The sequence below is a fragment of the Haliaeetus leucocephalus genome, unplaced genomic scaffold (assembly GCF_000737465.1).
Source record: "Haliaeetus leucocephalus isolate CR32 unplaced genomic scaffold, Haliaeetus_leucocephalus-4.0 Scaffold339, whole genome shotgun sequence".
Classification (NCBI taxonomy): Eukaryota; Metazoa; Chordata; class Aves; order Accipitriformes; family Accipitridae; genus Haliaeetus; species Haliaeetus leucocephalus.
The window spans coordinates 8,711,636-8,727,982 of record NW_010972775.1 but is presented as its reverse complement, the minus strand read 5'-3'; the positions used below and the strand labels follow the sequence as shown (position 1 = coordinate 8,727,982).

At 34.4% G+C, this 16,347-nt stretch overlaps 1 protein-coding gene across 7 annotated transcripts in view; it reads right to left on the bottom strand.

Annotated features, from left to right (window-relative positions):
- Window positions 1-1,082: 1,082 nt before the first annotated feature.
- Window positions 1,083-16,347, bottom strand: part of ZNF280D (zinc finger protein 280D) — a 55,036-nt gene continuing 39,771 nt past the window's right edge. For 2 of the 7 annotated variants that reach the window (XR_774628.1, XR_774632.1), the window contains 3 exons: window positions 11,841-11,886; window positions 9,109-9,233; window positions 3,907-3,944 (listed from right to left, as the gene is read on the bottom strand). Coding sequence is in view for 2 of the 7 variants with exons in the window: in XM_010571777.1 (XP_010570079.1) it covers window positions 3,308-3,944 (637 nt within the window). In the remaining 5 variants the exon portion in view is untranslated. Of the gene's footprint in view, window positions 1,594-3,272; window positions 3,945-9,108; window positions 9,234-11,840; window positions 11,887-16,347 lie in introns of those variants that run through there. The other 5 variants (XM_010571777.1, XR_774630.1, XM_010571778.1 and 2 more) reach the window with 5 other exon arrangements.

Here is a 16,347-nt window from a genome sequence, read left to right as displayed (position 1 = left end):
AAATGTTCTTGTTTAAAATACATCATCCAATACTTAGAACTCAGTATGCACTGTGATTTGATCTGATTTTTTTTTCCCCTGGGTTTACTCATCCATTCTGTTAAAGAAAAACTGAACCGCAGGTAAGCCAAAGTTTCTTTTCCAAACTGCACAAGGCAAACTGAGACATTGGCTGCACTTGAAGCTCCAAGTGACTGAACACTCACTGACCATAAACTAATAATGACAACAGTTTTCCATTAAATGCAAATAATGAAGATAGCATACACAAGGCATATGATTTCCTTAAAAATTAATGTTATCTAAACAACCTGCAATGGTTATTCAAACAAATATGGTAAACCTCTTGAGATGAGGGGAAATTGTGATTCTAGTATGGATACCAAGAATTAACTTTAAGTTACTGTTTTTTGGTAAGGCAATGAAAACTTCAGGTAAAATGTCTTCCCAAGTACAAAAAGAGAGGTGGCACAGAATAAGAACTACTGATGGCTGGATGGGTAAAAAAACCCCCAAAACTTTTAAATGACTCAAAAAACTGAATTATATGCAGTTACGTTCAAATAACTTAAAGTACATTCAATGTAACTTGATCTTCTGGATTGACTTCAGCCAAAAGTACCACTTTAACTTATCTCTAGGAAACCTCCCAAATAACATGACAGAGATTAATCTTCACAATTACGCAGTCTCCTACAGTGTTTAGTCAGCAAATGAATTACTTCATATAGGAAAAATTGTAGTGAATTTTAGTTGTTCTCCTTCACAAAAATACCATGCCACTGTTTTCATGATATACCTTACTTGCCTATTTAAAGCTATCTGATGGGTCTTGCTAGAACAATCCAGTTCTCTCTCACCTCTTCCTTTGGAAGGGCTACTAGATATTTGGGTGTTTTATACCTAATATTACCTTTTGTATAAGCGCTCTTTACATTGTTGGAAACAAACAATGCTTTACATATTAAGTATCTGAGAATATATATATACTTCTGCCAAATATGCAGATTTTTCAATCTGAGTTTTATTTTCCAACTTTTCTCAACAGTGCATGGCCAAATTCTTCCAAATTCTTATTATTAAAATAGTAAATGTTTTAAAAATTTAATTGCATAATAAAAGACAAATGTGAGTAATTTACAAGCAAGTATCATACAACTGCTTCCAGCTGAACTTAATCTTTTCCAACACCACGTATCAGAGTGTTATTCAAAATATATTATTTGCATGGAAGATCATCAATCAGATTAAAAATACTATAGAGATTTCTCTGGCTTTAAACACAGATACATTCAGGAACTCCTTCAGTAGCATACACATCAAGTTCCATAGCTGATTAAGTCCTTTAAACTGTCCTCATTGTGATGCTGTATTTTACAATCTTCCACGTGTATATGTATGAAGACATCAGAGTCATTAATCATGCCTTGAGTTAACAATTTCACTAAAATCTTTAAAAAACAAAAGAATGCTGCAACTTATTGCTCTCAGCTTTTTCGTGTGTCTTGTTATTTGAAGTTCTTAAAGTGGCAGATCTTGAGGAGCTGTAACTACGTAAACTGTTCCACTTTTCTTTTTAAAAGTCTTCTAAACCTGCATAGATGAAAATTAGGATGCAATTCAAAATTTAAGTCATATAACTCTTTAGAGTTTGAAGAAATTTTTGAGATGTTGAGATTGATGTTGTTTATTTAGAGGCTCCAACAATAAGCTGGATGGTCTCTAAATTTTAATACTGTTGCTGATTAGACTCATTTAGCAGCTGAGCCCAGTTAACCTAGGAGGACAGAGCAGACTTCAGCTGCATGCTAATGGCCCAGAAAAATATCTCTATGTAATCTGGAAAAGTTAGCACATCTTACCACAATACACAGCTACAAAAATAGGTTTATGCATAGGCACTTGCTCATTTAGTTCTAAAAACCAAACACCCCACCCCCCCAGCAAACCACAGCCAAACAAAAAACCCCACATAAGTCTCAAATTCACAATTTTAAAATGAAATAGTTTTTGGGAACTGTCACTAAATCTTTAAAAAAAATGTGGAAAGACTATGCCCAAAGTTTCAAGCTGAGCATAAAATTATGCACAAAGACAAAAATTTTGTTGCAAATATTTACTCAAAAAGTAATAATTTACAGCAGTGCTTTAACAGCTGTTCAAAACATTTAACATTCATTAGAAACAAAACTGTAAGTCAAAAGCACATTCTGAATGTTTCAAATGGAGCAATGAAGTCATAAAAGCACGCTACTGTTAATATATGCATTCCTACAGCTAGCTGCTAACTAGAAGACAAAAAAACAAAAAAACAAAACCAAAATGAGCAGCCATCTTCCTGTACACAATTTAGACTTTGTACAAAAAGTCCTGAAATTGAACTGTACAATTCTACTTTATATGCCCTTGTGTCCTTCTTGTAACAGTTAGCCAGTAGCAGCTGCAAAATGGCAGAATACATGCCTATTGGTGTTTCCAGTTTGGGGTTTTCCTTCTTTTTGCTTAGAACAGTTTTTACATTAAACCGTACTTTGGTGTGACTTACAGACCATTCCTACGGGTCTATGGCTAAGAATAATTAAAACAATGGTAAAAGCCTAACAGCTACAATACTTTCAGCAGTATGTTCTACTTTATACAATTATGTTCGGTATTTCTGCACAGCCTGCACACTGAAAACCCCACAAATATATATTTTTATTGTAATAATTCCACTTTCACTGAAAGTTTATTAAGGTAAGCTTACAGCCTGGCAGGATTACACCTGTACAGAGGTGCATAGATTCATATAATTCTGTTTACATGCTTTTACAGACAGGAATGTGACACCAAGTCCAAAGGTTTATGTTTACCCAAATTATCAGCAGACCAATAACCATCATTACAAGTGTGCTCCTTTTCAGCATCAGAAGCGAATTCATACTGAATTCCACTGTTTAGTGATATTCACACTGAAGGATTTAAAAAAATATTTTCTTGGCAAACAAATCACCTTATCATGGGCTAGTTAACTATAAAAATTAGAATTTACTCCTCCTTTCAAATGTCAATCTAATAAGATATATCACATCCAAGAGACAGGAAGATATATTTGAACATTTTACCTTTTGTAAATTTAGTCAGTTCATTTGTACATACACATACATGCTATCTTCATATGGAAAACTTCCCTTTAGAGTCTCTTTCTCTCCTTCCCGCTCCCCTCCCCTTTTTATTTTTAATAATTAGCATCAGTGAGCACACTCATCAGGAATGGTCCATGGTTTTCTTACCATTGTTTATAACAAACAATAAAATTAACAAAATTTCAGCTTGCTTCATTTTCATCTGTCTTGTTTACAGTTGTTTCCATTCTGTTGGGACTGCTTTCTTTAGAAGCCTCATCTGTTTGTTCAGAGAGTTGTCCAGCTTTCTTTGATGAAGGTGCAACATTACCTTTTTGAAGAATTTCAGTAGCTTCATGCTCTAGTACCTCTGATGGAGTCAAAGGCTCCAAATGAATACTGCCTTGTTCACTAATGTCTGAACTAATGGATTCGGGTTCATCTCTTTTTCTCAAGAACTGCTCAAAACTAACATCTTGACCCAATGTTAGTTTTAAGTCCCTTGCGTTCATTGCTGAAAGTGTAGTTTCATCCAAGCTACGTACTTTAGTCTGCTCATTCAAAATAACGTTATCTGAACTTTGGCAAGTTTTCAACTCACTTTCATCATGAATAGATTTTTGTTTCTCATCTACTAATTGTTTGTTATTATCTGAATCACAACATGCTCCTTTCTCATGCAAAGAATTCTTTGAGCTGTTGTCAAGGAGCTCCAAACTAGGAACATGTTCTGCATTTGACAGTGATGAGTTTTCTTCATTCTTTTCAACAGATGCAACTTTTTTACTTTGATTTCTATTGCATTCTTTTGTTTCATCTGAAGAGTCATGCTCTTGTTTGCTGAAAAAAAAACAAAACAAGTTATTGTTATAACAAATGAAATAAAGCAACATATGGCTGTACTCTGCAAAGTGACACTCAAAGTGGTATTGTAGATTTCCTATTTGGTATTTCTCACAAATTTTCATAGCAAGATGGGCTGAATTTAATTAACAGCTGCATTTTTCTTACCTACTTACAAACTCAGCTTTGTATTTAGCAGTCAGTTAGTACTCTTTAGTTCTTGCACTTCATCTCCAGAAAGGAAGGTTAAGTTGTTCCCTTTGTGCAACATGGAATTTTCCAAAATAGTGTTAAGTTCCTCTACCTGCACAGCCTCTTCAACACAGAATCAGATAAAACTACTTGGAAACTTTTGTTGATGATGTGCAAAAAAAAAAAAAAGCCGCCAGTTCATACCTTTATACTGACCAATTGACTTGCAATACTAATGAGTAAAGTGAGAAAAAAAGCTAACAGTTGGAAATCTAAATAACTTAAAACTAAAATTTAGTTGAGCAACTAGTTAATCTGTGAAGTAGCATTTTCAGTCACTTTTCAGAGTAAAACTGTATGTTCATAAAAAGGAAATATAGATCAGTACTCAATTATGCAAGTTAAAATGAGAATCTTACTGTATAATAGAATCTAAAACACAGCTATGAACTTTGTAGACAAACTGATTGTTTAAACCTTGTATTATTTCAATAAAGCCACATGCATGCAATGCTTTAGAGTGACCAGGGAAAAAAAACTAAATCAGAATACTCCAAAGAAAGACTGAACTGTATACTTCAAATGACATCTGTACCCACAAAAATACAAAACAGTCTGGTCATATTGCTATATACAATTTGCTCATATGTTCATATTCCAAAAGTCAAAATCCTAAATACTAGTTTCTAATATTTCTCTTCATTTGTTATAGGAACACCAACTTCTCCCATCCTTTCAGTGATGGAGCTCAATTTTTGCTCTAAAGATTTAAATTTGGTAAAAGTTTAATATAACTTCTAACCCATTCAAATTTTTTCAGAATTATAAGTAGCTCAAATTACCTAAAATGATGATGGTGACAGACAAAAGAAAGCAGGCAGGAAGATGGAAGAACAGTTGGCCTGGTCTCAGATATGAATTCTATATAGGAAGTGAAATTAGGAAAAAAGTCTCCCAAATTAAATTTTAAAATTTAAAAATTAAATTGAAAATAGCCTCTGAACAGTGACATGCAGACAAAAGATGTGTGAGAGATATTATCATATCTCATTAATCAAAATGCATTTGTACTTTATTTCCTCAAATAGTTTCAAAAAGGGTTTGAAATAACTTTTGGCAAAAACCACTTTCAACATCCCCTAAGCACAGACAGTTCCAGGACTCTTGAAGGCAATAACCAATTTCCTGCTACCATGTTTTTATGATACATTTTCAAGCTGAAAGTCTAGACATGTTGTTCTACTGATCCAGACATCTAAAACAATTCATGTGATTCGCCTACATGCTAAATGATATTGAGTTCTACAGAAAATGGTTATTCTGGAAGATGTGCTACATACTACAAACATTCAGAAAACTGTTTTCAAGTTTTACTTTCACTTAAATAAACTAATCCAAGAATATTCCATTTCCTACTTTGAATTTAAGTCAGAGGAATATTCTGAGCAGGGATAAAAGACTGCTGAGATATCCTTGAGTGGTGAAAGCTTACCAGTCACTGGGATAGTCACAGGAATCTTTTCATCGTGTTACACTGATTTTTCATTCATAAGAAGGAATTAACTCAGGAGATAAGCGAACCTCTTCACCAAATTACAACCTATATCTGCTACTTGTGTCAAACAAAGAGGTTCTTTTCATTTTTTGGGCTATCTAAACCAGTAAATTACATTCTCGAATTTTCTACCCATGTTCTTCTCCTCCCTCTCAACTTCTACAGAAAAGGGGAAAAAGGGTAATATTTGAGGGAAAACTCAAGACTAAGTTCCAGCACAAAAGCCAACACTCAGAACCACTTCAGCTGTGGCTGACATAACTGGTCTTGCCATAACTGTTCCTAATTACCTCATTCCAGAGAAACACTTATGCTACACTGAGCCATATAAATGCTGCTAAATATTTAGAATTGTTTTCATATGAAAATCCAGTCAACTCTATGAAACAGTGTATATACACATGACCTTTAGCTACTACTTTTCCACAAGCAGCTTAAGGGTGAGGTATAGTTGCAGAGTTAACAAGCACAGTATTATGCTTTATGTGGGAAGGTTTGAATAGATACGCAAAAAGGAAAAAAAAGTTAAAATAAAGGGATGACTAAAGCATCATTAGCACACAGAGAACAGTGTTTCCACACTGGAAATCTCAGATGGATTACATGTATGTGTACACACACACACACACAGGATTCACACTGAGAAACTCTTCAAAGGACAAATCTGCCCTTAACACACAAAAGGAATCCATCACAGTCTCCCTCACCTTCTAGTAACCAAAATCCCAGCTTCATCCAAACCCAGACTCTCATTCTCACTCATTTTTGGCAAAACACAAAAAGGGAGGGAGAGGAAAAGTGGAGGAAGAAAAATCTGTATATATTGATCTCTCATGCAGAAAAAGCTGTCTCTGATGAGCATACCTTCCCATGAGTAATTTATACCAATAAAACAGAGTATAAAAATAAAATTGAGCAAGTTTTTGTGCAACAGTCACCATCACAATTATCCATAAAGAACAATGACCTTTTAGATTGCTAAGCACAACAGTAAGTTAATTTAGATAGAACAATTCTCCAACAAAATAATTTACCTCTGCTGAGAACTGCAGATGAATAAGCAAACCCTAGCAATTGTGAAGCACTAAAATCTGGCAATAAAAAGAAAAATCATATAGGATTTCAAGAAATCATTCTGTTAGTAAGTCAGTAGCTGAAAAGGAATAGCCTTCCATAAAATATTAGGAATGAAACATACTCTTACTACTCTATGTGCAAACAATACTTGTTACAGTGTAAGAAAACTAAAAATTCAGGCATCAAAAAGAACAGAAAATGTGAGAATGATAACTGTATTACATAGAAAGGAGGATCTCAGTGAACAGTTAGAATGTAAAATCTGACTTTTGTTTAATGAAAACAATGAATCCATTTTCTAAAGCATGATACAAACCATGGCCAGACTATCAAATATGGGCTATACTAATGAACTAGCTGCCATATCATCTGTATAAAATAAAATTTTAGAATAAGAGTAGCATAAGACATAATTTTGGATCCAAGAGATGAGTCTACCAGGTGCAAACATACACCCAACCCCAAGCTACAGAAGCCTAGAAATTAAAGGGACTTATTTTCTTTTTCTCATTGTAAAGAAAATGTAAGATTTAGGTGCCAAGTGAGACCGAGGGAAGCTAGGCTCCGAATATTTGTTGTTTTAAAATCCTATTAGCTCAAGTTTTTTTGCTGCTCTTTGCTAGACATATTTTATTGTTTTTTATTGGTATTTTATATTAGGTTTTTAAAACTCATTCAGGGAAAAATTCTACAGCAAGAAAGAAAAAATCATACAACTTAGAACAGAACTATTAACAAGTGACATGTACACATCTGCATAGAGTAGTTGCAAAGTATGTGCAAACACACCTTCAGTCTGTGGAAAAGCATTTCTAGGTAACAAATCCTGTAATACAGCTGCATTTACGTTAACAGTTTGGTGTGAAACAACATTATGGTTTTGAGGCACATTCCTTGATTGTTCCCACATACTGGATTGGTTTACAGAGCAGTCCTGGGACAGGCAAACTAGATTTTTTTTTTTGGAGAAAAATGAAGGGGAAGCTCTGATCCACAAGCACTCCAACTCCTAACAGAGCTGGGTCCTGAAGAAACCAAACCAACGGATGTTCCACACAGCTCTGCATAAATGTACAGTATAGGCATTCTGTCCAGGGAACACAAGTCTGGTCTAAAATAACACCTCTGAACCACAGTGCAGTGAAGATGCAGGATTCTCAGAATCAGCTGCTTTCATCTACTGATCTGCTCCTGCAGCACTAATTACTTGCTAATATCAAGATTACTACCTTGGCTTAATAACAGAGGAAAGTGTTTGAGGACTGACAATCTCTGGTGCTAGAGCTACAATACTCCAAATGTCTGCCTTGAAGTCCATAAAGTAGTATCAAACAAAGTTTTAACAGAAAAAACAGAACATATTTATATATTAAAATTATTTTTGTCTACTTAAAACACAAGCATAGGAGAAAGTAGTACATCATATTCAGTTAGAATTGAATGAGTGACTGTTTACTAGTCTGTAGCTTAAAGACAGAGTTAGCTTCTAATACCTGAACCATTTAGTCTCAATTCTTAAGCAAGCATTTTAAATGAAAGTAAAATTTCAAATTATTTGGCCCCCACAGCACATGACTAGAATAAAGAGACAAAGCAGAACCTTTTCTAAGAAGGAAAGTAACCTACAGAGAGACTCTGAAAGCAGTTTGCTTTTTCTTTTTTTTTTAAGGCACTATAAATGCATATATAACAAATAACTACAATTATGTTTTGACTAAGCTTTTAAAGGTTAAATTTGCACCAACAATTGTGAAAGATCACTAAATAGAATAAGACATTTCAGGCTGTGGGATCTGGAGTAATAATTTAGATAAATTATAAGAAGTATAAATCTGCCCACAATACGCGCCAAAAGAAATATACAAGATTTCAATTATTTCCCCAGACTGACATAAAAAATTCCACAATGTTGCCTATTTTTTTAATTGTAGAGCTGTAATTGTTAGTTACCCAACAATTTGACATATTTACTCTGCTAAGAATTTGGTTGAGTATGCTTTCCACAAATGACATGGTTTTTTAAAAACCTAAATGAATACCCAAGAATTAACTTTTTATACTGCATTTTAAAATTGTTTCCCAGTTGCCCCAGTAATACTGTTAACTCATATGCAGTATTATACAAAATGCTGCTTCTAACAGTCTGTACAATGTATTTAAAGTCTTATGAATCTTGACTAATTCGCAGTTTAAACATTACTAAGAATGCGTTTTGACACTTGGAACCTAAATTCTGCACGTCTTGTTGAGTGAGCACATTATGACCGCCATTCAAAATTTTCTATGATAGAAAACACACATTATGAAAATACTAGTTAAACACTTCTGCCCAATTACCTGAGAAATAACACAGCATGTGTTATTTTATGTACTTGATTTCAAGATGCAGCTGATCATTGTATTTACCTTTCAAAAGTTGGTGTTTCTGTTTTTCCTTCAGATAAACTAGGTCTCGAAATTTTCTGTAATAATTAATGATATTTCTTTTATTTTACATTCATGAGCAACTCATTGTAATAAAAAGTTGTAGAAATATTTTCACACTGACATACCCATAAATCTGCTATGTAGCACAGATTGAGCATGGATCTTACTACAGGTGTTTGCAAACAGTCTTCCAAGTTAAAAAAACCCAACAACCAAACAAAAAAAAAAACCCAGAAACAAAGCAAAACTTTAAAGCAACTCTTGTAGGCTTTTTTCATGTACATAATTTCAATTATGCCTTATTGAAAAGGATGCAAACTAAGTCTGGGCAGCTTTTTATTTGGAGGGGAAAACAAAAATCTGAACTAAACTTGTGTTTTGCTATCAAAAAAAAAAGCAAAAAAAGCAAAGGAAAAGCAAGAAAGACACAGCTGAGGTTAGTGTATTTTTTAAGCATTACACTACAGATGCTATTACATTAAGTGTGAGTATAAGATTCTTAGCAAAATGCTTGTCACAGAAGAAACTTGAGTCTCTATTAAAACTTACCCAATGAAATAACTTTTTAACTCTAAACAACATGAATGCAATTCCACCCCCCCACACACCCCACCCCCCCATTTTTAGAACAGTAGAAAAGCAAGTAACTGAAACCTGCCATTTGGAAACAGCCACACTTGTCTTCTAAAAGCATCTCCTATGCTATAGGGCATCTTGCCCATATAATCTTATTCTCATTTAGGAAATTGTGCCTAAGTGACAAAATTAAGAAATTAAACCTTTTGTCTGTCTGAATACAACTATAAGTTAATTTTAGTTTTAAAATAGAAAAGATCACTTTACATAAAAGACAAATGCTTTAAATGATTATTTGTATCACAACCTCTAAAATATTTAAAACTGTGTAAAAAATGTTCCATATTTTTAGTATAGTATTTTTTCCCCCACAGAGGTGGTGTATTGTGTTTCAATGAGACCAAATTATGTAGCAAATGTTTGAAAATTGTATGGCAAAGCTAAGCTTATTCTATCTTCTATCATACTTTGTTATATTTCTGTCATACAAAACCCATACACATATGACCCATGCTAAGAAACACTTTCCAACTTAAAATTATTGCACTCTACTTCTCACTACAGAACCTCCTTCCCTACCCCCACCATCGTCCCCTGCCTTGGCTGACCATATTGCCCCCTGGGAACTACCAGGAAAGGAAGATTTCTTGACTTATCTCTCTGAATTTTAAATGCTATGTTTTTAAACAACCTGATTTATCAATTTATATTTTTGGTTCTTCAACACCCTAGGGGTCTGTCCTTTGACCTCCTACTGTGTATTTCAACAAATAGATGAAGTGTCAAGCATCTGGCTGCAGCAAAATAACAGGCAATTCCATGGCACCTTGGGAAAAACAACCTGAGGTTGCACATGGCACAGACCAGACTGAATGGCAGCTCACTGTTCCAGAAAGTCTTGCTTCAGAAATCCTGTAAAAGCTCAGACAGCTAACACAAAAGTAGCCTATTCTGTCTGTATTCTCCATCTTTTCCAACCTTAAGGGCTAGGGTGTGTGGGTTGTTTTTCTTTATTTTGTTTTTGTTTGGGTTTGGGGGGGATGTTGCATTTTTTGTTTTATTTTTAAATGAAAGCCAATATTATGGAATACAATTTTGTGGAGCAAAAAATGCAAATTCGACATCTTCTATAATGCTGAAACACAATATGGGATGAAAAAAAGAAAAAATGAGAAAACACATCTGAAGTGGTAATGGAGTCTATGACAAGAAAAGGTGCTACTGTGTTTCAGAATCTTGCTTAATGCTGCTGAATGAAGATGAACAGTCTTCTCACATGTCTACGAAATCATTGCTTCTGTTAACTCACCAACCCCTTTGCATTTTGGAAAGTAGGCAAGCAGTGTTACAAGAAAAATCTTTACTAGATCTGAGGACTTCTCCTACTCTCTTAGTGGCTGGGATTTCTGTAACAGATTGCCCTTTTTGAACAGCAACAGAAAGGCAACTTCTTAGAGAAAAAAAAATAATTCTGTAAAATCAGAATCCAAAGATGGTATTTTTGAAAAAAATTAAGATGTACTGAGAGATCATTTAGCTTCCTGATAGGCAGAAAGCAGGGGAAAATTTGTACCTACGCCTAGGAAAAAAAAAAAAAAAAAAAATCAGGCCTGAAGAGGCATTTCCAAAGATTTTCCTCTTTAAAGAACCACCAAAAAAACCCCCCAAAACCCTACCTCAAAAAGTTACAGTTCAGAGTCAATATTTACCCAGATCCCAGGTTATATTTCAGGTCAATTTCCAGGTTCCCTGAAGATGAAGATACATAAGGCAACTAAACCATTCCTTCATTGGAGCCTGGCATACAAATCAACCAGAATGGACTGACTTGAAACTGGATGGAAATATTTGGGTGTGGAAGACATACTAAAGGTATCCCTCCAACACTGCTATATCTTTCTTCTGTAGTAAAACACAGAAAGCTAGATTTTTGCACTAAGCATATCTTCTGAACACCATGACCCAGTAGTGTACGTACAGTTAAAAAATAATTGTCTTGGATCTTCAAACTAGTTATGAAGTTCAGAGATATTGTTAGATTGTGTGGAGAAAAGAAAAGACATTACCTCCAACTTAGCTTCTCTTTCTCTAATGGAGATTTCGGTCTTTAACCTAGTGGACAATGAATTAAGATTCAATGTTTTAAAAAACTGTATGGTTAAAATAGAGATAAGGATGAAGATACTTACAGTAAGAAAGCAACTTGGTAATCTGAAATCAATTTTTAAAGTTGATACTTATTTTGAACTTAAACATACTTCAGAGTTCCAAAGTACATTTCAGAATTGAAGTGTTTTATTTGGTATACAGAAATTGTAAGATAAAATTGTTTCATGTAACCTGTTCCAGTTATCTCACCTCATGAAAACCAGGAAGCAGCAGTCTTAAGATGGTTAGCAATACTTTTATTCTAGAGCTTACTGCAATTCTACATAAGGAATAATCTCCTCATCACAAAGGCCTTTTAAACCATGACTGCAGTATTTAAGATCCAAAATGCTCAATTAAGTGCATAAAGCTACATTATGACCCAGCAAAAGCATTCTGCGAAACAAGATCAGTTTTCTTTTCATTGTCTACCATAACCCAAATACCCAGAAAAGAGCTGTAGTTTACTTTTTAGGGCAACTGTAAAACATTGCAGCTGACCTCCAACTACTACTTGGAGGAGATACTTCCTCAAAATACCTTCACTGGCACAGTCCATACATTAGATGAGCTATAAATTATTTAAATTTATTGACTTTTAAAACCACATTAAACAGCTTATCACATCATCACTAAAATTGATTTTCTGTGTTCATATAAGAAAATGCTATCGCAGAGATAGCAAGAAGTATGTCTCCTACAAAACCTTGTGAAGTCATCAGTTCTAATATAAAATCTAACCTTTCTAAGGTTTCCTATAAAAAAAAAAGAAAAACTGAACAAAACCCTCAAAACTGCTTATGCCTGTATCTTCTTTGTTGATGGTGCATTAAAGGCAAATTTAATCTGCTGAAGTATGGTGCTGTCTCTGTTATATTTAAATAATGTTATTAATCATAAATTAAATGATTCACGACCTCAGCGAATCTTAATGGTTGTCTACAAGGTATAAAACACTTCACAGAAGAAACAGCTTTACCAAATTAAATTTTATGAAAAATGTATACTAGTATTAGATTGGTATCTACCACATGTATTTTCCTAATTTAATCCAAGAAAACAGTGCTAAAACCAGACCTTTTAACGAATTTAGCACATTTAACATACTTTCAGCACACCATAAACACCTTGTAACACTAATATTACACTAGCAGCTAACCAACAGCTTGGACTGTAGCATAAATACCCATTTACAACTATTTTAATCATTACATCTTAATTTGCAATAAAAGATGGCAAAATAACTACAAAGAAAAGGATTGTTTTAAAATAACGTTGCTATGATAGAATGTAACAATGCTCATTCTAATTAACAGTAAGAAAAATGATCAGGGTAAATCAAATGACAGCACATTTTTTGGGTCAGGGACTTGAAATACTCTTAAGTATTTAATCATGAGTAGCAATACCAGTAAAAGATGATGCAGCACCTAATATTTAGCTTAGCTTCACTACTTCCATGATTTTTATGCAGGAACTTAAGCAAATATGTTGGAAATAGTAATTTATCTAAAAACAGTCACTCTTGAAAGAGCAGAACAATTTAGACACAAATAAATCAGATATTGTATATCCAAGGACAAAACATACTGTTGTTCTTGCCTGAATAAATGTAAGTTTTGCCACCAAAATAAATGGGTATGAATTGGATCCAATATCTGTAGATTGTTTTAAACACACTATAAGCATTATTTTACATGATCAAATTCTGATAGATTTCTGTGGTCATGTTTTATAGCTTATAAAAAAAGGATTCAGACTGACTACTTTATGCTGTTTCAGAAGTGAACAGGGTTTATAACAAAGATGTGGTTATCACAAAATGTTAATATGGTTTATTTTGGATTCCTGACATATATTCTCAACTTAATTCTGTTTAGGAATAGTTTTTAGAAAGTAGTTCCTTCTAGTTTGTAATTAGCAGAATTTTCATAAATGGATACTAAACCATAGAAAACTATTGCCTTGTGATGTTCCCAACACTTTTAGAATATAAGAAATCTTAAATCCAATAGTTCTCAAACAGCAACAGAGGCAATGAACTTTCTTACATCTGTGGAGCTACAGTGCTTCTGGAAAGAACATTATGAAAATAAAACAAAGTTCGTAACAATCTCCGGTAAGTACAGCCTGCTGGTCCACAATTTCAAGCAATTTTGAAATCTCTCTAGAAATCTCCAAAGATTCTTTATTCTACATAAAAATAAACTTCTAGTCAAGAACAATGAAAAAATGCCCCTTAATTGTCAATTCCTTAAAAAAAAGGCCCCCAAAATGTAGCAGCTGAGCACAAAATTTCAGCTTGATTGAGATACTCAATAGAATGGATTGGCCATGAAACCAAAGAGACTCAGAATAAAAGCCAGGTAAGAACATTAATTTAGACACCTTAAAGTCTAAATTCAGGTTGATGTGAAACTTTATTTGATACATGAGGAGTCACCTAGGACTAATGGAAGAGATCTGGAGTCAGTGAAACACATAGACTTTAAAATGCACAGTTGTCCTGGTTTCAGCTGGGATAGAGTTAACTGTCTTCCTAGTAGCTGGTACAGTGCTATGTTTTGAGTTCAGTATGTGAAGAATGTTGATAACACTGATGTTTTCAGTTGTTGCTCAGTAGTGTTTAGACTATAGTCAAGGATTTTTCAGCTTCTCATGCCCAGCCAGGGCACCTGACCCAAACTGGCCAACAGTGTATTCCATACCATGGGACATCCCATCTAGTTTAGGAACTGGGAAGGGGGGGGGAGGGGAAATCGCCCCTCGGGGACTGGCTGGGTGTCGGTCAGCAGGTGGTGAGCAATTGCCCTGCGCATCATTTGTACATTCTGATCCTTTTATTACTACTGTTGTCATTTTATTAGTGTTATCATTATCATTATTAGTTTCTTCTTTTCTGTTCTATTAAACCGTTCTTATCTCAACCCAGGAGTTTTACTTCTTCTCCTGATTTTCTCCCCCATCCCACTGGATGGGGGGGAGTGAGTGAGTGGCTGCGTGGTGCTTAGTTGCTGGCTGGGGTTAAACCACGACAACAGTCCAAGCACAGATGGAAGTATTCTTATTTCTGAAATTCATGCAGTCTCATTGCTTTCCCTGCTCTCGCATATTAAAATAATGTATATTTGCACAAACACACAGAGCTCAAATCATGACCAACCGTCTTCCCAGCGATCTGTCATGTTTTCTTTCAACCAAAGAGTTACTGCCACAGCTTCTTTGGGTAAGTACTGAAACTCAGCTGGAATCTTTTGCCAAACATCCCTTTTTTGTCCACACCTAACCAAAAGTAACTTTTTCTAGGATGAGTGTAGCTTTAAGATTTTCTAGAAAACAACTTTGTTATTTAAGTGGCTCAAGGTACATTCCAGCCACTCACCTGAACCATACCCAGCATTATAAACATAAATCTATTTTACAACGAAAAGCATAGAAAGCTTTTTTTTTTAAAAGAACTTCAGCTTTTAGCAGAAATTCCCCATTTTGAAAGATATACTCTACATAGAGCCAATGATTCATAGAGCATAATCCTCCCCCAAATATCTGATTGTATGAGCATTTACTGGGAAGGTACATGTGAATGCATAGTTAGAGAAGAAAAAGCTGCTTCTATGCTATGGTGTTTTACACTGTTAACAACTGAATGGGAAAGGAAAGATGGTGACATTCATGTTACTTGACACTGTCTCCAGTTTCTCACCTGTAAAATGGGGTTAGCAATGAAAACAGCTACAGAAGAACTTAGTATCATTATCATGAGTAGTGAAGTGTTATGCACAAAGCTGCACAGTTACAAACATTTAACGCAATAACAGAAACAAACATTTGCTTTCTTGTCAGAAAGACTTTCAAAACAAAGGTAATACAGAATTTGCTAATCAAGCAAGGTTGCTCTGCAACTACACGTCTTTTAAGAACCCATAATGCAGTGACACTCAACATCCTAAAAATAACAAAAAAGAGACAGGTTAAGGTACATACAAATGAAATCTTAATTCTTTGACCATAAGCTAGACTGGTTATACCATGCATATTCATGCTCTGTCCTTGCAGATGTGATCCAATATTTTGCATTATTCATGTAACTCTGTAGTTGTTGGGACCATCAGGGATATTTAATATCGAGTCAGGCAGGTTTACTTGCATGGTTTAGTACTGGTTTTATGTTATAAGTTTTCCACATGAGTAACTTTTCTCAGATCCTCACACAAATGGAAACAGGATGCCACAATGCCAATTGTTTCTACATGAACTATTTACACAAAGCTGGCAAATCTGTATGCAGCTTACAAGCTTTTTAACTGCAAGTCTGAAACTTAAAAAAATTTCTGTAGCAAAGCTGTAAAAGAACCAAATGATAATATTCCAAATGAACATTCAAAAGAGGTATAATTCACATAATTTCAAATTGAAGTATCAATC